At 40.7% G+C, this 22,393-nt stretch overlaps 11 protein-coding genes across 11 annotated transcripts; 5 read left to right on the top strand and 6 right to left on the bottom strand.

The window, feature by feature from the left end:
* Nucleotides 1-373: 373 nt before the first annotated feature.
* KQ657_000903 (NAD(P)/FAD-dependent oxidoreductase) lies at nucleotides 374-1,663 on the bottom strand (the record flags this gene model as incomplete). Its single annotated transcript, XM_043191725.1, has 2 exons — nucleotides 374-1,608; nucleotides 1,657-1,663. 2 exons carry the CDS (start codon nucleotides 1,661-1,663, stop codon nucleotides 374-376), a joined length of 1,242 nt encoding a protein of 413 aa, XP_043048697.1.
* An 827-nt stretch (nucleotides 1,664-2,490) lies between these two features.
* BUB1 (protein kinase) lies at nucleotides 2,491-5,049 on the bottom strand (the record flags this gene model as incomplete). The annotated part of the gene is made up of 2 exons (XM_043191724.1): nucleotides 2,491-4,948; nucleotides 5,042-5,049. 2 exons carry the CDS (start codon nucleotides 5,047-5,049, stop codon nucleotides 2,491-2,493), a joined length of 2,466 nt encoding a protein of 821 aa, XP_043048696.1.
* A 300-nt stretch (nucleotides 5,050-5,349) lies between these two features.
* On the top strand, nucleotides 5,350-7,128 carry GPI16 (GPI-anchor transamidase subunit; the record flags this gene model as incomplete). Its single annotated transcript, XM_043191723.1, has 1 exon — nucleotides 5,350-7,128. The coding sequence occupies one exon, from the start codon at nucleotides 5,350-5,352 to the stop codon at nucleotides 7,126-7,128; it is 1,779 nt and encodes a 592-aa protein (XP_043048695.1).
* A 211-nt stretch (nucleotides 7,129-7,339) lies between these two features.
* KQ657_000900 (uncharacterized protein) lies at nucleotides 7,340-7,948 on the top strand (the record flags this gene model as incomplete). Its single annotated transcript, XM_043191722.1, has 1 exon — nucleotides 7,340-7,948. One exon carries the CDS (start codon nucleotides 7,340-7,342, stop codon nucleotides 7,946-7,948), a length of 609 nt encoding a protein of 202 aa, XP_043048694.1.
* A 140-nt stretch (nucleotides 7,949-8,088) lies between these two features.
* KQ657_000899 (Elongator subunit) lies at nucleotides 8,089-8,970 on the bottom strand (the record flags this gene model as incomplete). The annotated part of the gene is made up of 1 exon (XM_043191721.1): nucleotides 8,089-8,970. The coding sequence occupies one exon, from the start codon at nucleotides 8,968-8,970 to the stop codon at nucleotides 8,089-8,091; it is 882 nt and encodes a 293-aa protein (XP_043048693.1).
* A 150-nt stretch (nucleotides 8,971-9,120) lies between these two features.
* KQ657_000898 (mRNA-binding U2 snRNP complex subunit) lies at nucleotides 9,121-12,357 on the top strand (the record flags this gene model as incomplete). The annotated part of the gene is made up of 1 exon (XM_043191720.1): nucleotides 9,121-12,357. The coding sequence occupies one exon, from the start codon at nucleotides 9,121-9,123 to the stop codon at nucleotides 12,355-12,357; it is 3,237 nt and encodes a 1,078-aa protein (XP_043048692.1).
* Nucleotides 12,358-12,361: 4 nt separating this feature from the next.
* Nucleotides 12,362-13,204, bottom strand: KQ657_000897 (uncharacterized protein; the record flags this gene model as incomplete). The annotated part of the gene is made up of 1 exon (XM_043191719.1): nucleotides 12,362-13,204. One exon carries the CDS (start codon nucleotides 13,202-13,204, stop codon nucleotides 12,362-12,364), a length of 843 nt encoding a protein of 280 aa, XP_043048691.1.
* A 569-nt stretch (nucleotides 13,205-13,773) lies between these two features.
* On the top strand, nucleotides 13,774-16,722 carry RAD2 (ssDNA endodeoxyribonuclease; the record flags this gene model as incomplete). Its single annotated transcript, XM_043191718.1, has 1 exon — nucleotides 13,774-16,722. The coding sequence occupies one exon, from the start codon at nucleotides 13,774-13,776 to the stop codon at nucleotides 16,720-16,722; it is 2,949 nt and encodes a 982-aa protein (XP_043048690.1).
* A 192-nt stretch (nucleotides 16,723-16,914) lies between these two features.
* Nucleotides 16,915-19,296, top strand: APL6 (uncharacterized protein; the record flags this gene model as incomplete). The annotated part of the gene is made up of 1 exon (XM_043191717.1): nucleotides 16,915-19,296. The coding sequence occupies one exon, from the start codon at nucleotides 16,915-16,917 to the stop codon at nucleotides 19,294-19,296; it is 2,382 nt and encodes a 793-aa protein (XP_043048689.1).
* A 41-nt stretch (nucleotides 19,297-19,337) lies between these two features.
* Nucleotides 19,338-20,405, bottom strand: MMM1 (ERMES complex subunit; the record flags this gene model as incomplete). Its single annotated transcript, XM_043191716.1, has 1 exon — nucleotides 19,338-20,405. One exon carries the CDS (start codon nucleotides 20,403-20,405, stop codon nucleotides 19,338-19,340), a length of 1,068 nt encoding a protein of 355 aa, XP_043048688.1.
* A 244-nt stretch (nucleotides 20,406-20,649) lies between these two features.
* Nucleotides 20,650-21,828, bottom strand: PCT1 (choline-phosphate cytidylyltransferase; the record flags this gene model as incomplete). Its single annotated transcript, XM_043191715.1, has 1 exon — nucleotides 20,650-21,828. The coding sequence occupies one exon, from the start codon at nucleotides 21,826-21,828 to the stop codon at nucleotides 20,650-20,652; it is 1,179 nt and encodes a 392-aa protein (XP_043048687.1).
* Nucleotides 21,829-22,393: the final 565 nt, after the last annotated feature.

Below are 22,393 nucleotides of genomic sequence, written 5' to 3'. Positions count from 1 at the left end.
ATACCTTTAACTTCGGAGTTCGGAGTTAAAACTTAAATAAGTAAACGGGCCTCCAGATTCTCAAATAGGAAATCAAAGCTCTGGAAACTTATATGATATATCAGAAATATAATATTACATTATATTATAAATGGGGTAAACAACGTGATGGGTATATACTCCTTTGTAATATGATTTTACAGCAATATAAAACAGTCTAATATAGATTTATTTCTAGTTAATTGCAATTCCAGTTTAATCCGCTCGAAGCTATGTTGAATGCATTTGATGTTGTACATGATACCTTAATCGTAAATTTCTCGTAAACCTCCTAAGGTGACTCGGAGATACCTATAAATACTGCGGTACATAATATCGTAAATTCCTCGTGAACTTACACGCCTATGGTAACTCGGATTTTCCCCATACAATAATCCTTGTACTCTTCAACATAATTCCTATTGTTAACCTCAACCTCACCACTCAACTCACTAACAATCTCTTCATTCCCAGCCACAATTACCATTCCTCGAGGTACTGTCTTCATATCAGGTATCTTCTCCGCTAGCTTTCCTTCAAATATATCACTAGCAATGTTGTTTGCCGTTTGTCGACCCATATACATGGCCCAGCCAGCGGACTTAATGATGTCAAGCTCTACTATGTCTCCAATAGCAAACACATTGTCCAAGACATCTCCAGCTACTTCAATTTGTAGATACTCGTTAACAGCCAAGTTTTGATGATTAGTGATGGCTTTACTATAAACCACGTCATCAAGAATATCCAAGTTATTCCGAAAATTCGTACACCATATGGTTAGGTCGCTTTTAATAGTGTCATTAGTGGTGGTTACCAAATAACCATTGTCAAGCTCTTCCTTTATTCGAGTATTAAGCATAACATCCACCCCGTAAGAAGTCAATGAAGTAAATATAGTATCTTTAAGCTCATTGCTTAATGGTTCCGGTAATAGTCTATCATGCGGATGAATTATCCGAACACATTTATCTGGGAAGTTTCTCTTTAAACAACCAGCCATTTCAATACCAACAGCTCCTCCTCCAACAATACTAATAGAAGACTTTAATTCCAATATGTTTTTAGTCTTATTCATCTCGTCCAAGAACGTATCAGCAGTCAATGCATCTGGTGTGATTGGCCACAGCCGGTCTCTCCCCATTGCTAGTACTATATAATCAAACTTGATTCGCTTAATGGTCCGAGACTCCACCAAATGATAATCAACATAGTCTCGAGCTACATTGGTGACTTTTCCCTGTACAAAGTGGATCGAGAATGCTGCTTCGTCATACACTTTGGGTCTCACTTGTTGTATCAATTCACCAAAGGGAGTGTGTACGGTTTCAATATGAAGGGTCTTCATTTCATGTAGTGGTAGGTACTGCGATTGAGCAAACTCAGGGTCTAAAACTGCATGAGGTATACCAAGTATGTTCAATAGACCTGCCCTTGGTTCAATTACGGTTATAGAGAGCTTATGGGACCGAGATGAGAATGCATTGGAATACTTGCACCGTTCGGAAATATGATTTTGGAGACTGGTGATGGCTGATAGCCCTGCAAATGCACCTCCAACCACTAAAACATTAGTGCTAAAGTCTTGCGCTTCTAAGCTTGATGTGAGCACAGTGGGTGGACTAATTCTTCTAGTACGTGACATGAGATTGGAATAAATGAACGGATGTACTCCCAGACTAAATAAAGTATGCTAATGGTTCTTAGGTAAAACCGTAATTCTAGATTATTGGGTGACTATTAACAATCTGTCCCAGATATAATAAGCGAATGATAGTCAAGTATTATAAAAATATTATGCAAGGCACTGGGTTATTCCGTCCTGTAATGTACTGCAATGTATCAATTATTCCGTGCTGTCATATACTGAAGTTCACTAGAGTATAAGAAACAATCACTGCTGTGATATACTCACAGAACTCTTCTGCTTCAAAGTAACCTCGCCTGTTCTTTATACTTTGTCGACTTGTTTTGATTCAAGGTGGCTGGACCCAAAATTTTCCGACTCGGAGATTGTTCGGTATGTGTATTGATGACGCATTGTGAATGGCCAAAATACGAAATGGCATTATCCAACAGCGGAAACGTTTACTCTAACATAATTAGAATGAGAAAATTAGGGGCATACCTTCTGTCGTGTTTTACGCTTTAACGTCAGTTAATTACATAGATAAGAAACTAGTGTTCTACTCCCCCAATTGGTGTGAGGGTCTTTGTCTGCTTACATTTTGATGGAAAAGCGAAGTCGCAAATCTAACATATTTATCGAATCCATCTGTGCATAATAGAAAAATGCACGCTACGACCAGTATATGGTAGCACCAGAATGAAGTATATTTTTAGCGCGGAGAAATGCATTTGGTTCCCCGGGAGAGGCTTTTAATGCACTATAAAAGAAAAGTACGTTAATTGTTCTGTGTGGCATAACCAATTATATCACTCGTGTATCCTATACTTTTCCCCTTTGCATATCTATTTATGCGTGGAATCAATAATTGCTATCAATGACTCTCTTAATTTCAGGGCTCGTGTCTGGTGTCGTAAATGCTTATCAATGTGAGAATAATGCAATTTAAGCTCATGAGAAAGCAGTGGTTTCTGTTGAACGTCTAGGCTCACGTATGGGTTAAGAAGGAAATCAAACAATGGCTCCCAAACTTCAGAAGACCAATACGGCCTCCATTGATTTGAAAGCCTAATTGTCCCGGAAGACAGGTTGATCGTTCGTATATATTCTCCGAATAATATGGTATGAAGAATACATGCAATGCCATAATAATCCGCATCGTATTTCCAAGGTTTACCGTTTCTCATTGCTGTGCAGTCCTGAGTATCACTCTTCCAATGACTAACACATTGCACAGTATCTGGAAGTAAGCTTAGATCCACTGATCTTCCAAAGTCTATTAAAACAATACTGCCATCCTCTCTACCACCGGCAACCAATTCTTCGTCGATATTTACAAGACAATTGTCGGCTTTCAAGTCGCCATGTATTATACCCACGTTATGCAACTTTTCAACTGTCTTAAGAAGTTGACTGGCTACGAAAAGTGCAAACTCTTCACCAAGTTGAGTTGAAATGTCGTTTTGCTTAAAAACGTTAACCACATCTAAAACTGTCCCCTGTGGAAAATAGTCCATTAGCATAAAGCTTTCATTTTCAAATTCATAAATTGCTTGTGGTCTTACCACCAGGGCTGTTCGACACCTTTTATGAACTTGTGAGAGAATGTAATATTCCCAATTTGAGGCAGGGGACTCCATTTTTATGGCGATTGGTCGAGCTGACTCAGTTTCTCCCAAATAGACAAGACCATAACCTCCTTTACCCAAAAACGATTTGATAGAGATCAAACCTTCATTTGTAAAGGAGTTTAAAATCACTGGTTTGTTCGATCTCCTGCTATCCTGTAGTTCGGAAATGATATTGGAAACTGAACTTGACTTATGATAAGTGGTATAAATTGATAGTGGGATGCTTAGCTGTAATAATAATTGTTGTCTCAATGCAAGATCTAATGGGTCAATAGTTTTAATAGGGTAATCAATGTAACTCATTGAGGGCATCTCTAAGAAAGGTGAGCTAGGTGCCAGTCCTAAATTAGTTTCTTCTTCTCTATCTGTAGGTGGTGTGGGTTCTGGCTCTAATGCCTCTTTGGTTGGATGAAAGTTTACAGTTTCTGTTACAAACCCATCAAAATTTGTTGTTGTATCGTCTCTTCTAAGTGAAACTTCATCTTCAGAATTTAAATCTTGTGCTGCATCATTGAACATATTTATGACTTCATGATTCGCCATTTTGGAATACATGGTCATAGTCGGTGAACTTGGTGTACTTGGATGAACGGTTTTTGCTGATAGTTTATTCTTTGACACTTTTAACATGTTGTTGTTGGGTATTTCAGCATCCATTTCCTTATTCAACTTCTTAAACTTTTCTTGCATTAATCTCCCAAGTACTTCTTCAAAACATAACTCTTCTCCTGTTTCCGTTTTTAATAGTTGCATATTAACCCACACGCGTTCTGTTGTCTTGCCTGTTTGTTTCACCACCGTTACTGTTTCTCCTGTATTTGTGGTTACATATGTCCTTTCAACTTCTGGCACAGAGTTTACGTTTTCATTATCATCATCATTGTAGACTTGAAACTTACTGCTACTGATTGGTCTTTCATGACCACTCTGCTGACGAAGCAATTGTCCTGACCACTTTTCTGGAACCACATAATTTTCTTTACGTCTAACACTGAAAGACCCTAGCTCTGATTGATTTCCAGGTTGAAGCTGAGAACTTATACTGTTCTGTTGGTCAGTATTGTCTCTAAAGACTTCAATTTTTTGTCGTTTCCTATTTCCAGGAACAGCTTCCTCTGAACGAGAAAGGGTAGCTGACTCTTCAACAGTAACCAATGCATGTCTGCTATGGCCAGATGAAGATGATGACCTACTATCCTTGGCTTCAGTGAGAAACCTCTGGTAACTTTGAGATAAACGAGCAAACGGCAGTGCCTTAACTTTCAACCCCATTTCCAATATTTCCTGAGCATCGTTCCATTTATCTATTTCTATTAAATGCCGGGCAAACTCCTCGTAGTACAATGCCAATTGACTTCCAATCTCCTTCTTAGCCAAATAAATGAATATATCCCGTTTTGATTCGGCAAACCGCACATATTCAAGCCAGATCTTCAAATACCGAGGGTCATTCTTGTAGTGACCAACATCTCTAAAGCTTGACGTGCACTTCTCGAGTAAACGCAATAGCCCACTTTCGGTGTTGGCTCCCAGAGGATAACGCGTATGTATCCAGCTTATGTAATCAACGTATATTTGAAGGGGATCATCTTCCATCTCCAAGTCTTCAAGTTTCCGTTCGAACTCTTCTCGTTCGGTAATGCGAAGCTCTTTGAGTTGCGATTGAGTGAGTCTTAAAGATGTCGCAAGCTTCGATACAGGTCTTCCTGCCGCTCGCGGAACCACATTTTCTTTATGCTCTTCTAGCATAGACCCATCAACATACATGGACATAACTCTTTTGCGCAGTAGTTGTAAGTTGCAGCCTCTCTTTAACTTACCCTACCTGCGTTTGTTTACATTACAGTAATAAACTCTGCGCTACCGTTCAATTTTCGCGACCATGTTACCCGGACGAAGTACCCAAGTATCAAACGTATTTCTCAGCGACGTATAGACTTCCACACAGAGTATCTTAGTTTTAAGTACAAACTAATGGCAATGTCATGGATTACTGTGGTCTCTCACGTGATCACAGCATTAGGTCTCTGTTTACAAGGAGTCAACGCACATACTCTATACAATGAGACGTTGATGGTTAAGCCGTTACCTCGTAATGCGTTGTTGGCATCATTTGATTTTGAGATCGCATCAGAGCCAATTGAATTGCGGTATTGGAACAGCACGACTCCGGAACAGGAGCAATACGGTCCTGAGCATTTCACGTTTTTCTCCAAGGCAATTGCGCCTATTATTCAGCAGTCCAATGCACGTGAGTTGCACTTACGATTCACCCAAGGTTGGTGGGATTCAGATACTTGGGGTGCGTTGCCTAAGAACGGACTTAAGAGTGGTGGGACCGGAGTTGAAGTGTTGGCAGTTATAGAAGCATATGATGTAAAGGAAGCTCAACGGAATTGGTTCCGTCTTTCAAAGGCATTATCGGGGTTCTTTTGTGCCTCTCTTAACTTCATTGAACCGGCCATCACGACTTATCCACAATACAAAGCAAACGATATAACCAGTCTTCATTACATACAAAAGCCTGGGAATAAGCTATACATCCTTCGCGCGGCTTTACCAAGTGAACCAATATGTACAGAAAATCTTACCCCATTCTTGAAGCTCTTACCCACAAGAGGGAAAGCCGGAATTTCATCATTACTTGATGGTCACAAGGTATTTGATTCCTTATGGCACAGTATGGCTGTGGACGTCACATCTGTGTGTGATGATACACAAGATAATAATAAGTGCCATTTGCGTATGGAACAGTCAGTGACTGCGATTGTGGATGTACTTAGATCGTTACGGAAGCATAAGGAAGGGGGGATCCCTAGACCTGTTAAAGGGGACGAACTTCGGTGTGACCCCTCCAAAACTCACAATCCATGGCAATGTTTCCCCTTGGATGACCCTGTAGATCTTAAATGGAATTTGGGCACGATCTTTGGTAGAAACATCAAGGGTCAGGCTTTTAGTGGGAATATAAGGAGTTCAATTCTTGGACTCAAAGTTGATTCCAATCACTGGAAAACTCAGTTGGTTAAACACAAGAAAAGTGGTTCGGAAAGACACGATATTGTTGGAAATTCTATTGCATTCTATCTTGACGATGATATTGAATATGATGTTTCATTTGAAACTGCAAATGGTGGGATCAATGTTGCCCCCATTGAAAAACCACCCATTCTTTTATCCAGAGCATTGACTGGATACTCTCAAGATCATGGTGGACTTAGAACCGAAATCACCAACCCTTCCAACTCCTCTATGGACTTTGTCTATTTTGAAACGTTACCATGGTTCATGAGACTTTATTTAAGCAGTATGGTTGTTTCCTTTGAGAATGAAACTTCATCATATACCATAGCTGGTATTGATGGAAGCACTCATATTAAAGATATTTACTACAAGCCGGCTGTCGATAGGAAAAGACCAGCACAAATAGAATTGAGCATTTCATTACCTCCAAAGCTGACTCTTTTGTTCAGCTATGAGTTTGATAAGTCTATTCTATTACTAGATGAATACCCTCCAGACGCTAATCATGGGTTTGCAATTGACCCAGCGGTGATCACAATAATTGATGACAATAAAAGAGGTATTTACGAAGTCAGATCAACAAGTTTGGTTCTTAGTCTTCCTACACCGGATTTCTCTATGCCTTACAACGTTATTATCTTTACTTGCACTGTGATGTCGCTAGCATTTGGTTCTTTGTACCAGCTTTTGGTGAAGAAGGTGGTCACAGAAGAAGAGTTTGAAGCTGCCAGTGTTGACTCTGGTATCAAAGGGCTTGTGAGTAGAGTAAAATCCAAATTGGGTAAGCGTAAGCGTGATACTGTGACAGAAGAGCCACAAAAGAAGTAGATTATTATAATAATGCCATAATTAACAACCCCACAGCGCTATTTATTATAGTGACCGATTCCCGGTAGAAGGCCGATCCCCAGTAGATTCGCCGAATGCCGGCCCGGAGGACGTCGTATTCCTATACTGCATATAAATTATATATATATGCATACATGTGACGGTATAAATCGGTGTTTGATCTACATTATTCTTCATTAATATACCCAATATGACTATCTTTGATGATTCTATCCCTGAAGAAGAGAACGTAGTACGGCGGCGAGTACATTTCAGCGAGACGCTGGCTCGTCAAATTACAGATACCTTTTTAAATGCTATGGAAGAATGGTTCTCGAAGAATTCGGAACAGTTAAGAATAAGCAGAATAGTACCTGAAAGACCCAACTTTTTCCACTCCCAATTCCCTAGAAAATCGTCTAATTTAGATACCGAATATCACTACTCACATTTCGATGCTGGCACGCTTGCTCGGTTCTTTCCGGAGCTGGTGCTTCGAATCATTGTGCCTGCGTTGTACTTGCACGACATGAAGCGAAAGAAGCTACATTTATTGACGAAGGGGGTTCCTACCATGGAAGAGCTTTCCAAATGTCAATCCCTAGAGGGGGTCGGATTTTGGAATCGGTCGGGTACATGGTTCTGTACTCGTGGTTACGATCAAGCCAAATTGAGACTGACAGATGAGTTTGGACCTCGGTACTTTACATCGTATAATGAGTGGCTCAACTGGGATAGAGAGATTGCCAGGGAGATCTACGATGCAAAGGAGAACAGTGATTGGGATACTGTGAAGTTGCTTCGGGGACTAAGCAATTAGAATTCGGGGACTAAGCAATGGATTCGGGGACTAAGCAATGGATTCGGGGATTAAGCAATTGAGAACAGTTCGGAATTAAAAAATGGGTATAGGGAAATTATTCATTAAACTATTTATTAAGTTATTTATTAAGTTATTTATTAAAATGGATCTTCGTATGGATCTTCTTCATCGTAATCATCATCCTTTTCAAATTCGTACACTATGGCACCTCCCATTGACCCTAAGGAATCTTGTGCTTCCATGAAAGGGAGTTCCACTTGTTCTCTTGCAAGTTTCTCTTTAGAACTGGTAGTCAAGTTGAAGGTAGTCAAGTCCTTAAGTAAGCTCTCATCTTCTTCCACTGGAGCTTGAGCTTCCTTCACCAACTCTGCACTATGAAGTTTAGTGTCCATGATAAAGTCGTAGGAGACGGCACGCCCAGACTTCCTTCTATTGGCCACGGACAATCTAAACTTGGAGCTGTTCAATTCTGGAGCACTGGAAATAAACATATGGGCTGTTTCATTGGCTATGGTCTCTTCACGATCATCACTAATGAGTGGCTCTACAGTGAAGAGCGTAGTGCCCATGAATTGCAACAACTGGTGGCTGGAGGGATACGATTTGTGATTCGGGTCCAAGGAATCTAGGACATCCGTATGGAATATTCCCACTAGCACTGTTGAAGGGTGCATTAGTCCTTTGATGAACTCTGGTAATTGTGAGTTAAAAATGTAGTTTAAAGAGTCCACCACTATCAACAGTTTGATAGCGCCAGTCTGTTGCTTCCTAACATTCTGGACAATCTGCTGGGGAGTTTGACCCAAACAGGGTATAAACTCCGTGGCATATTTGGGTCTATTGATGGTCTCAAATGATAAGTATGTGAGATGAGCTTTTCCACACAGTAACACCAACTCGTCAAGCAACGGATGACCTCCTTGAGACACGGAGTCAAACACCACGTAGAACGACGATGGCTCCTTTAACAGCAAAAGTCGTCTAAGTAGAAGGTCTGCATTCTGATTCGACAGTGTCATGATTATGGTGGTGATGCTGGAAAGAAAGAAGTCGTTGTGCTTACGGTTCGAACTCATGACGTAAAAGTGCGAGGTTGAAAATCACCACACAAACGTAATACAACACAAATGTTATACATCACCTTCTTCTTCCATTGCATACATAGACCCATGTCACGGTCATTGCTGGAGGGATATGCGTTGCATAAACGTCTACGAGACGAATTGCAGCAAGAAGAAGAGCTTCTAGAAGCATCAACGCTCACCAATAGTCTTCAGCACAATGACTACAAGAAGAGAGGCAATGCCACTAGAGTGGCCTTTGAAAAGGGTACCACCATGTCGTATAAGCAGGTAATGCAAGAAAGGAATCTTGAACGAGAAGAAATGAGATTAGCGAAACATACGCAAAGTACTGATAATAGCATTGATAGCAATGTCGTCCCTCAACCCACACGCAGACGTAAGAGAAGATGGGACGTTACTCCTGAAGAGTACGAACAGAACAAGCACAAGGATCAACGAGTGATTCTGGAATCCAAACTACTTCAATCTCTATTAAATACCAAGGACAAGGTCCCTGTAATCAATGGGATACCGTTAACAGATGAAATACTTGATAAGATACTTCCTCCACAATACACGAAGATAGCCATCCCCACGGAGTACTTGACCAATGATAGTCATCCAGATGTGATTGCCTTATCGAATGACTACTATATACCTCCATCCATTGAGAATGCGCTAATGGAGTCGAAGAACTTGGCTAAAGACTTGCCTGTGGATGCTCCTGGAATGGCCGGGGTCCAGTTTTATAAAGAAGCCGATAAAAAACATTTTGCGGCAGTGTTGACGAGTCAGAACAATGTCGAAGATGACCATCACCTTACAGATGACGCAAAGAAGGAGAAAAGGGTGCTATCGTTATTATTGAAGGTGAAGAATGGATCTCAAGTAGTCCGGAAACGGTCACTTAGACAATTGACCGATAATGCCCGGAAGTTTGGACCGGAGGCCCTTTTCAATGCCATTTTACCCCTAATGTTGGAACCAGACCTTGATGATCAAGAACGGCATTTAATTGTCAAGTTAACCGGCCGTATAATGTTCCAACTCGATGCTTTGGTGGGGCCCTATACGAGAAAGATATTAACGGTGATCTCACCACTTTTGATAGATGAAAACTTCAATCTAAGATTGGAAGCAAGAGATATCATTGCTAACTTGTCTAAAGCAGTAGGTCTTGCAACAATGATAGCCAATCTAAGACCGGATTTGGATAATGTCGATGAATATGTACGAAATTTAACTTCTAGAGTGTTTGCCATAGTTGCCAATACCCTTGGACTTGTACAGTTCTTGCCCTTTTTAAGAGCAGTGGTTAAATCAAGGAAATCTTGGATGGCCAGACATACAGGTATTAAAATCATTCAACAATTAGGGATCTTACTCGGTGGAGGTAATGGGAACTCTATTCTCCCCTATCTCAAGAAGCTAATTGATGTCATTCAACCTTGTTTGCAGGATGAGCAGTTCCAGGTTCGAACCATTGCTGCGTTGACCATCTCTCAATTAGCGGATAGTGTATATCCCTATGGTGTTGATGCCTTTGAAGGCAGTTTAGAAGATCTATGGCTAGGGTTAAAGAAACATAGAGGGAAGGGGTTAGCAGGGTTCCTTAGGGCTATTGGCTCTATTATCTCGTTGATGGAACGAGACCCTTCCTATGAAGAATATTCAAACTATTATACAAAGGAAATTACAAGAACTCTACTGAGAGAATTCTCTTCTCCAGATGAAGACATGAAGAAGACTGTCTTGCTGATTTTACCTAAACTACCCTTATCAAAACAGCTTATCCCTGCTTACCAAAAGGATATTATTGATCCGTTCCTTAAGAATTTCTGGAACAGAAGGTTGGCAGGTGACTCTCAGAAACTTTCCAAATTGGTTGTCGATGCCACAGTGGGCTTGGGGACGAAGTTTGACTTGCTTGACTTGTTGGAACGCATCATTGTGTATTCTAAGGATGAAAATGAATCACTAAGGTTACTCTGTGTTAGTGCTGTGAATGCCTTGATCACAAGTTCTAGCGACACTTTAATTGGACTAGACTCTCATTTGGAATATACCTTGGTCGATGGGGTACTATATGCTTTCCAAGAACAAACAGTAAGAAGTAAGACGTACTTACAGGCATTCAAGAGTTTATTTTTAGCATTAAAAGAGAGAATGGGTCCTCATATCGATTCCATAATAAGTACAGTGTTGTACCGAGTTAAGAATAAGAGTCCTGAAGTCCGACAACAGGCCACTGATTTGATCGTGATCATTGCTCCGGCTATCAAATTGTGCAATCGAGATGATGATACACTATTAATGAAACTTGTGCTTGTACTTTATGAATCTTTGGGGGAAGTATATCCTGAAGTCTTGGGCTCCATTATCTCCGCCTTACACACATGTTTAGAGTGCATGGACAAATCATCGATGAACAACATGGATAACCCGTCTATTAACCAGCTTCTCCCGACCATTACACCTATTTTGAAGAACAGACAGGAGAAGGTTCAAGAAGCATGTATTAAATTGGTTGGTATGGTTGCTCAGAGAAGTGGAGAGACCATCAATGCCAGAGAATGGATGAGAATCTCCTTTGAGATGCTTGATATGTTGAAATCTTCCAAGAAAAGAATTCGAATCGCTGCCAACAGTACCTTTGGGTCCATTGCTAGAACTATAGGGCCTCAAGATGTATTGGTGATGCTCTTAAACAATTTGAGAGTCCAAGAACGTCAATTAAGAGTTTGTACTGCTGTTGCTATAGGAATAGTGGCAGAGACATGTCTGCCATATACGGTGTTACCTGCGTTGATGAATGAATATAGGATTCCAGATAAGAATATTCAAAATGGGATTTTGAAGTCTTTAAGTTTTCTTTTTGAGTACATAGAAGGAGAAACTACCAAGGATTATCTCTTTGCCATATCTCCATTGATTGAAGACGCTTTAACCGATAGAGATCAAGTTCATCGTCAAACAGCGGCTACGGTGGTCAAACATATTGCTATGAATTGTGTGGGGTTACTTTATGATGATTATGCTGAGGTTCTTGTTCATTATTTGAACCTTATCTTACCCAATATCTTTGAGACATCACCCCATGTTATCTTCCGGATTTTAGAGGCTATTGAATCTCTTCGGATATCCATCGGGATTGGAGTATTTTCGAACTACTTATGGAGTGGATTATTCCATCCTGCTAGGAAAGTACGTTCACCCTATTGGAAGATGTTGAATCAAGCTATAATTTACAACAGTGATAGTTTGGTTCCTTATTATCCTCGGTTCGATAAGCTTGAAGGTGGAAAAGACTACAACATACCTGAATTGGATATTTTCATTTAATTATTTAATGACAATCATCTAGAAGTTTGATCAATTCAGGATACAACTTCTCTTGTTCACCCACATATCCCTTGGTATACGGCTGTTGAGCTTGAGCTCCAGTATCTTCTGATGGCACTCTAACACGTGGGTTTAAGACATATTTCAGTTGATAATTGATCCAAGAATTAAGCGGACCGTTTAACCTTTGTGGTTCGATATTATTATTATCATGAGGGGGTGGAGGAGGAGTTGAAGCATTGTGTTGTTGTACTTGATCTCCTGCGACAGCTCTTTCTGCTTGATACAACTTCTTTGAAAGCTTTGTGATCACATGGGACTGACGTTCAAGTACAAGATCTGTGTCGCCATAATCAATGACCTCATTAACACCACCATTAACTTCGTATGAACTGGACGATGAAACAGTTGGTGGATAGCAATCGACGTAAGGAGTTGGAACATCAAAGTCCATAGGGATTTTACAAAGCCATTTCAGAACCTTCTCTTCAAACGACATTTTCTCTGCCTTTCTAGGTAGAAATGCTGCTGGGAACTTGTTATTGTTGGTGGGTGTCGGATAAGAGTCAGTCACCACCATCACCGGACTTCTGCTGCTTCTTCTGATTGGCTGCTGACGGAAGTATCCTTCATTTTCATTCCCATAATACGGATCAACCACAAGTATCGGAATTGGTATCCCATTCTGCTGTGGTGGTGGTGGTGGTGGTGGTTGACGGTACAACATAGGGTTGATAGCCGCTCTGTTGCCGTTTTCGTTCTCCAAGTCTGGTTCCGATCCTTTCCGATACACAACACGGTTGTCCAGGTCAAGCGTGTGATCTTTCTTGTCTGTATTATGCCTCATGGGGTTAGGGATTAAAGAAGGGGGGGTAGAGAAGGGGGAGGTAGTAGTAACAGACCCTGAGTTTCTTTTTGCAGCTAAGACCTGCAACCATTATATTTGGTCAGAGGTTTTGTGTAACAAATATGGGAACAGTGCAACTATGGATGAACAACACTGGTAGTCATTACTGACGGTAGAAGTAATGTGAAACTGCAATAGAAGACATAATTAGTGATATGAAACAGCATTAGTTGACATGAAACAGTACTAGTAGTGATAGGGTACTGCGAGAGAGGGTATGCACTTCTTTTGGTTGCACATACCTTGACATACTAGTTAACGCAAAAGTAACAGACATCGTACTAAGCATAAACACTTATAAATTTAATGATGATGATACTAGCGTATTCACATAGTTATATATACTTTAAGACAATAATATATTGTACTGATTTCAATACAATTCTTCTGCTTACGTAATTACATGGTGCTACCACGTTTTCTCGCACGACCTTCCCCGTATTTTAATTATCACCAATGTAATTCACCCTTACTCTACACAACTACCCTCTTCTTCTACTACTACTACTATGGGTGTGCATTCGTTATGGACCATACTTGGCCCTACTGCACGACCGGTGAAGCTAGAGTCACTTCTGAGAAAGAAACTTGCGGTTGACGGGTCGATTTGGATCTACCAATTCCTCAAGGCAGTACGGGATGATAAAGGCGATGTTCTACCCCATGCCCATATTGTAGGGTTTTTCCGAAGGATCTGCAAGTTGTTATATCATGGGATTTATCCGATACTTGTATTTGACGGAGGGGCACCGGCATTGAAGCGGGATACCATTCGGAAGCGTCAAGACAGACGACTGGGGAACCGTGATACGGTTAACACCGCAGCTAAGAAGTTATTGGCCATACAACTTCGACGGCTTGCCACTGGAGGCGGAGATAAGGGAAGGAAGAGGAAGGCAGTTGTCATAGACAATAATGTGGATATTGATGAAGATGATAGTGACTCTGACCAGGTTTACTTTGAAGATCTACAGAACTTGAACATGGAGAAGAACTACGAAAGAACTAAACCATTTAGAAGAGAAGATGATTATCATTTACCAGGTCTAAGGTCGTTTAAAGTTTCAACTAACGATACCAGAATCTTACCGGGGCAAGAATATGACGAGAATGGCAATTTTGATTTTGATATGGTTGATGGTATTGACATTAACACCATTGATCCTTCGTCTAAGCAGTTTCATGCCCTTCCCAAGGCGACCCAATATATGATCTTATCACATTTGCGACTCAAGTCCAGGTTGCGGATGGGTTTTGATAAGGACCAATTGGAGACGATGTTTCCCGACGAGATGGAGTTTTCCAAGTTTCAAATCAACCAGGTGCAGAAGAGAAACTTCTTCACCCAACGACTCATGGAGATCAGTGGGATGGGAGACGATGGCAATGTGACTAAACGAGTAGCTGGGGAAAAGGATCGAGAGTATTCTTTGGTCAGAAACGATGACGGTTGGACGTTGTCGTTGGTTAAAGATCATGAAGGTTCGACTCTGGATAAGCCAATTACTCTTGAAGAAGATGAAGGCAGTAAGCAAGGTTTATTTAAGAAGAGGAAAATACAAACTCATGATTCTGATGACGACGACAGTCTTTCTGATTTTGATGAGGTTCCACTTGTCACAAAGCCAGAGCCAGTTGAACACAGAGAAGAACAAGAGCAGTTTCTCAAGTCCTTATACGATAAATATGAGGTACCCAAGATTGAACGACCTTCCAGTGCACCAATTTGTGAGGTCAAGGACGGTTTTTCTTTTTCACAATCTCTATTGGCTGGTCCAATAGAGACTGAAGTTGCGGTAGCAGAAGAGGTTACGTTGCAAGATGATGTATTGGGTGATGGTAAGAGATCGAGTGATATTAAGAGATCGAGTTCTACTGAGAGATTGACTGCTACAAGATCGACTGCTATCAACAGCCCACGGGCTCCTGTGACGGGTTCCAATAACATCCTGAAGGAACAGATTAAGAGCAGTGAAAGTGCAAAAAGTCAGATCCTGAATCACCCTACAACCGAACCTTCCAATTATGCACCCCTGGTGAAAGAGTTTAAGTCTGCTAGTGGTACCAATGGACAGGCTGATGGTGATAAGTCTGTTGTTGTCACTATTTCAGAGGTCAAAGTAGCAGCAGAGGATGAAGAGTCTGGTGACGATGGCCAGGATGAAGAGCAATTGCGGAGGATCAAGCAAAGTGAACAAAATCAATTACCCCAATGGTTTAAAGAGGATTTCACAATCACCAATCCGCATCAAGAAGTTGCTTATTATAAAGAAACAATTATAGATGAAGATAAAGAACTTAAAGACGAACTTATACCCTGGAAGGAAGCCCAAACGATGCTTGAAAAGGCAGAAAGCTCCGATGAAAGTGATGTTTATGATGTTCAAGAGATCCAAGATCCATCTAAAATTGTTGTACCTGAACATGTGATATCCATTGAAGAAGCGTCTTCAGGTCGAAAGCCGATGGTATTTGACTACGACTTTGAAGAAGATGAAGAGTTGGATCTTGTTAGACAAATGAACTCTGAAGAAGCAGATCATGAGAAGTTTAGGCAAGAACTTGCAGGGAATGAGAGTTTGAATCATGAAAGTATCAATTCTGTTGTTACTGATGAGCAATTACTTCAAGAACAACTTCAAAAGGCAAAGAGAGATTCTGATGAGGTCACGGACACAATGATTAAAGGAGTACAAGAGCTTTTAAGAAGATTTGGTATTCCATATATAACAGCACCAATGGAAGCCGAGGCACAATGTGCTGAATTGCTTAAACTAAAACTAGTGGATGGTATCATTACGGATGATAGTGATTGTTTTTTATTTGGAGGAGATAGGATCTATAAGAACATGTTTAACCAGAAACAATACGTGGAGTGCTACCAGATGGCAGATATTGAGGGACAATTAGGTTTAACTCAAGAGAGACTAATTGAATTGGCAATGTTACTTGGTAGTGATTATACTGAAGGTGTCTCCGGTATCGGGCCGGTATTAGCGATGGAAATCTTAGCAGAGTTTGGAAGTGTCAAGGAATTCAAGAAATGGTTTGATAAAAATACTCAAACCATTGTTGATGATGCTACTAACAATAACACTACTTTGAAGAAGAGTCTCCTAAGTAGAATTAAGAATGGAAAGTTGTTTTTAGCCGAAACGTTTCCTGATTCAGCCATTTCAAATGCTTATAAGCATCCAGAAGTTGATCATGATGATACGCAATTCAAATGGGGTATCCCTGATCTTGATCAAGTCCGTTCGTTCTTGATGTATAATGTCAAATGGTCTCAACAAAAGGTTGATGATGTTATGGTTCCACTAATTAGAGACATGAACAAGAGAAGAACTATGCAAACTACGTTAGAGGAGTTCTTCCCTCGGGATTTGATTCTGACAAGAAAGGAACTTGCTTCGGGTAAACGGATAAAGAAAGCTGCTGCCAAATTAACTAAAAAATAATATATATGTACAATACTATACTACTGTTACAGTTTATACTACTTTTGAAACCTGTATATAATGTTCTAGTACCGTTTATTATGTAAACCAATTAATGCTTACGTAATCTTTAAATCCAGCACAGTATAACGGTGCATACAAAATTATTATACGTATGAATCGACCACCACTCTTTACCATTATAGACATCAAATGACAGAGCCTCTAGGGAAGCTTACGTCACTCTTGGAGGCTGCAAAGAACATGACGATCGAGGCGGCGGCTACGGCCTCGTCTCGACTCTCTGATTCTACACAGAAGTTAAGTCCGCAAGAGATCTCAAAGTGTCTTAACTCTAGAGTTGAAACCGACATCCTCCGGGGCATCAGAAGCGTCATATACCTTATGGGTAAAGGCGAAGATGTGTTGGAGTATTTTGCTGATGTTGTCAAGAACATTACGTCATCCAATGTGAAGATCAAGAATTTGGTGATGGTGTATGTTACCAAGTATGCCGAGGTTGAGCCTGATACTGCGTTATTGGCCATTAATTCTATCCAAAAGTTACTTAACGAAAAGGACTCTGTTGTGAGGGCTCGGTCGACAAGAACGTTGTGTGGAATTCTGATCTTGGCCATTGTGCCCATTATGCTCTTGACCATCAAGCGAACGGTCGCTGATCCCTCGCCATTGGTACGTAGTGCCACTGCTGGAGCCATAGAAAGTTGTTATGGCTTGGACGACACCAACGGGAAGGAATTGGTGGGATATTTAACCAAGTTATTGGCTGATAGCGAGATCCAAGTGGTTGAGTCGGCTGTTAAATGTTACTATAGTATACGAAGTCAACTTAAACCTCTGAAACAGTGGCTTCCGATCCATGGGAATTTCCGTCGACTTTGTTCTGTAATTGGCGAGTTTGACGAATGGACCCAATGCTTCGTGGTGGAGATTTTAGTCGAATATTGTCGATTATTCATTGCCAGACCCAAACTTTATCTTGACTCGAACGTTATTATTGACATGCCCAATGATTTTAGTTCTTTGGGGAGTGCTGCTGCAGCAGCCGTTGATTATGACGTTAGCTACGATGACGACTATCTCCTCTTCATTGACTCTCTAGGCATGTTGACGTTTTCCAGTTCCGATGCGGTGGTTCTAAGTGTTGCCAAAGCTTACTATTGCTTAACTCCGCCAGTCCATTTCATTAAATCCGGTTTGAATAAAGCACTTCTTAGAATCGCAACCAATGCCCAGGAATCATTCAAGATATCAGAACTAGTCTATGGAATGATACTAAATATCTCCCTAATGGACAAGAAAGTGTTTGGGTCTTATTATACCAATTTCTTCTTGTACCCCACAGACCCTTTATCCATTGCCAGTATGAAGTTGAAGATTCTTTGTGCTTTAGTAGAAGAAACAAATATTAGATATATCTTGGAAGAATTGAAGTACTACAGCATTAAGTTCCCCAAACCAAGTGTTGCAAGGAAAGCCATCATTGCTATTGGAGATTGTGCTCGTATCTCCGACATTTGGAATGGAAATATCTTGAAATGGTGTTTGAGTTTGCTTAAATTAGCCAAAGGGTCTATTCTCTCGGAGATCTTGAGTCTATTAAGTTATTTGCTTCAACAAATTTTAAATTCAGGTGATCCCAATGAAGATATCTCCAAGACTTGTATGATTCTTTCCCAGATTTTAATTCAAACGGAGCTATTACTGGAACCTAAGGCAAGAGTTATTTGGATTATTGGTGAGTTTACAGTTCAATGTCAGAATAAAATTGGTCCTGATGTTTTACGGAATTTAATTAAAAATTATGCATTTGAAAGTGAAGTTGTCCGGTACCAAACTTTATTACTAGCCGCTAAAATTTATTGCTATGAAGTCAGCAAAGCCAGTGTACCCAATGAAACCATAACCATGATGTTTAAGCATGTTTTACATTGTGCCAAATATGATACTAGCTTTGATACAAGAGATAGAGCTAGAGTATTGAGTGTTTTACTTGATAACACCAACACCAGCAGTAACTCAGAATTGGCATGTTTGTTCTTACAATCACCCAAACCTATGCTTCTGAAAGATCATGACGATCAAGATAATATGATCAAATCATCAGCCTTGAATAAATATTTGGTGGTGACAAACTGGGTAGATCCAAAAACGTTACCTTCATCAACAATTCGGAATGAAGTAGGTGTGTTGGTCAATAGTTATGCATCAAAGATCGCTTCGAGTGATTTCCGGTCTTCAACTTCTTCACCACGGACATTAACTCCGCCTATAACTAGCCATTCTATTTCATCTAAGGCCTTTCAAGGCAACTCCAATGTGGAGATAACAGCAAAGAAGGCCAGAGACCAGTTACAGAGTTTGGACGATTTCTTTGGCAACGATGACAGTGACAGTAGCGAGTTGGAGGGGGAGGAAGAAGACAGTAAAGAAAGTGAGGATGACAGTGAAGAGGAAGAAGATAACGACAGCGAAGACGACAGTGAAGACGACAGTGAAGCTGGCTGTGAAGCGGACGTGAATGGTGAGTTGTATACTGATTCAGATGATGCTAAAGCCAAACTACTTCCATGATACCCCAGCCAAATTACCTTCATGGTGACCAACTAGTTCCATTAGTCAACCGGCTGTGGCTGCTCTCTTGTGTTCTTACTTCTGGGCCAAAAGGAAGGAAGCATTACGACCTGAGACTTTGGTTCCACGCATCTATCTTGGAACCATTTCCTCAATCTTGAGTCTATCAACTGACCAATCTTGGGAACGTCTTGAAGCTTTGCTCTTGATCCAATTGAAGACTTTACTGTGAATTCCAAACGATAATCCTGACCAAAACTAAACACTAGGGCCGTGCCTTCATCTTCATCATCAGAGAACATAGAAACAGACAAGCATGCGGAGAATCTGACGATGGAAACAGACAATTCTACCGGAAGAACGGCCGTCAAGGGCCTTGGTTGGTTTAATAATAGCTTGGTTTTAATTCCCAACGTCAACGTATCTGACAAATCCACGTCTATCTTTGCTTCCAACCGTCCAAGACTATTTTTTTGAATCCGACAATTGGAGAAGATGGGAAAGTCATCGCCGACGTCGATCTCCGTCAACGAGATGGTGTCGAGGAAGTCAGGGAGTTCCAGGGTTTGCAAGAAGTCATTGAGCGAATGATAAACGTTATCAGCCACCAAGGCATCCACACGAAGTTGTTGTATGGCTTGGGCGATGAGAACCGTAAACCAATCCAACAGTTCCGGTGAATGGTTCAGAACATCATAGTAAGTCTTTTCAAGAATTGTATTGAGTTTGAGCGTAGCATCTGATGTTGTTGCTGGGTCTAGACTGCCGCCACCACCACCACTGTCTTTCTCTTTACGTTGTTCGTCTCTATTGATGATAACCCCTACGGCGGAGTTGGAAGATGAAGACGATGATGTGGTCGAGTTGTGATCTGCAAACACAAAGAACTTGATAAATACTGCTATCACGAAGATGACACTCAATTGGCCGACAATAAGTCCTTGAGTGAACGACCAATTGGTCGATCCGGAGTTTGAGTGTGATGGACGTAGGGTTTCGGTCGAAACACCTTGTTGCTGCTGATGGAAAAGAAGATCACGTTGTTGTTTGAAGAGTTGCTCTTGTAAGCGTTGGAGGGAGTCTAGTTTGTGTTGGATGTCGGTATCCATTGTTGGTGATATTGATAAGTCCATTGTGGTGGTTGTGGTGAAACTGTGGTCTGCGGTGGTGAATTATGGAGTTAAGGTTTTATTGATAATGCACTGTACTGTACTTTACTCCGGTCGAAGTAAATTTTGTACTGTTGGTAGAGGCACGACTATACTTCAAATGGTATAACCAGGTTGGGTATACCCTATAAAACTACGCCGCCAATTCACTCACTCAACAATATTATTGATATAAAAACAATACTTATGGATCAGACAATTGGGAACTCTTCTTTCTAAGTTTCCGTACAGGAATCTTCAGTTCCGGTTCACTTTCATCATTGGTTGAATATTCCAGCTCATCACCTTTAATCCAATCTTTAACATTACTAAGGATAGACCGTTTGTTCATTTCCTTATTATCGTTGCCCACATATTTCGAAGCAAACTCGAACAATGGAGACCGACTATCTTCCGAATCACTTATACTTGGAGTTGATTCTCTCAATGAAGAAGCAGCAGAACTATTGGGACTTCTGCGAGATCTCTTCATATATTCTCTTACTTCAAAGTATAGATCTTTGGAAACATTGTTGAAATTCTCTTTATTCTTTAAAACATAAGTTCTAAAGTCTTTGAATTGTTTCTTGATCTCCAATTCATTCTTCTTCAACCATGAAACATTCAATTCCTTCCTGGTGGCTCCTCTAGCAAAGTTTCTCATGAGATATTTGTCATAGTCTCTGATGATTTTGGTGATAATATCTGAAGTCAGAATCCCATCTGTTCTTTGGGTGGTTAAGAATTTCCCCATCACTTTGATTGGTCTATAAATGTCGTCAGAATCTCCCAGGGCATAGGGGAGATCATCATGGGCAACGTAGTCGATCTTATGTTCCACAAGGAACTCAGGCGTAACACACCATGGAGCATTGGGAATCACTTCATCAACCCATCGGCAATGCATCAACGTTTCACATCGTTGCTTGTCGGATAATACCGTCAACCCCTTCCGTTTATGGGTCTCAATGTCACTGGGGATTCCACAGACTAATTCGACATTCTTAAACGACTTTTTGGCTTGTTCCAATTGTTTCATGTGTCCCAAGTGGAACAAATCAAAGACCCCATCAGCATAGATTCTGATTGGTCGGTCAATTGGGGGGATATTGAATCTAAATCCCCGAGGACGATACTTCCGATACTCTTCAGGTAATTCGTTATCATACTCAATCTCTTGCTTATCAAAGTCTTCCTCTGCCTGAGTTTTGATCTTCCGCTTCTTCACTCCTTCGACTTTCACATGTTCCTCTTCCAGCAGTATATCCGAAACATCAGTGTGGGCTCTCTTTCTCTTCTTGAATACCGACGTGAGCTTCGGAACAATGTTCTCCACGGATATGGTCCGCTTAAGCGAGTTGATACTGTCAGAATCTTCACCCATGGTTGGTAGGAGAAATGCAATTGGTATATTCTTTGGTGTTGTGTCTTGAATATGTTTTTGTACTAACAATGGTCACGTGATTTGTGTGCAGGACTTGAGAAACTCTAATTTATTGCGTACAACACGGTTGCTATACTGTTTTATACTTCACTAGTAATAATGATTATGTGTTGAATTCTTTCCAATTATCCAGTTTCTGCTCTGTTAGTTTTTGTTATCTGTAAAGTATCTGTTTTTTAAAATAATTTCTTCCTCCTTACTGTCTCTTTACTGTGTCGGTTCAGTGTCTGCTTGATGCCTTGTAAATGTCTGTTCAGTGTCTGTTCAGTGTCTACTTGTTGTCTGATCGTTTGTTGGGCTGCTGATCCGAGTCAAATTGGCGTTTGATACATATCTATTCGGTGTTTATCGGTGTTTAATTGGCGCTCACCGGTGTTTGTTCGGTGATTCCATCCCGTGCGCTACTTGTCTGATTCTTTTCTACAAATGGTCAGCTATGTGCTTTCTGTCGATGATCAATGTAATTCTTCTAATGAAGGCATTTAGGCACTTTAGAAGAACCTTA

Source organism: Scheffersomyces spartinae, assembly GCF_019049425.1.
Source record: "Scheffersomyces spartinae strain ARV_011 chromosome Unknown scaffold_13, whole genome shotgun sequence".
Taxonomy (NCBI): Eukaryota; Fungi; Ascomycota; class Pichiomycetes; order Serinales; family Debaryomycetaceae; genus Lizanozyma; species Lizanozyma spartinae.
Note: the sequence above shows the minus strand (reverse complement) of the source record. Positions and strands in the feature narration are given on the sequence as shown.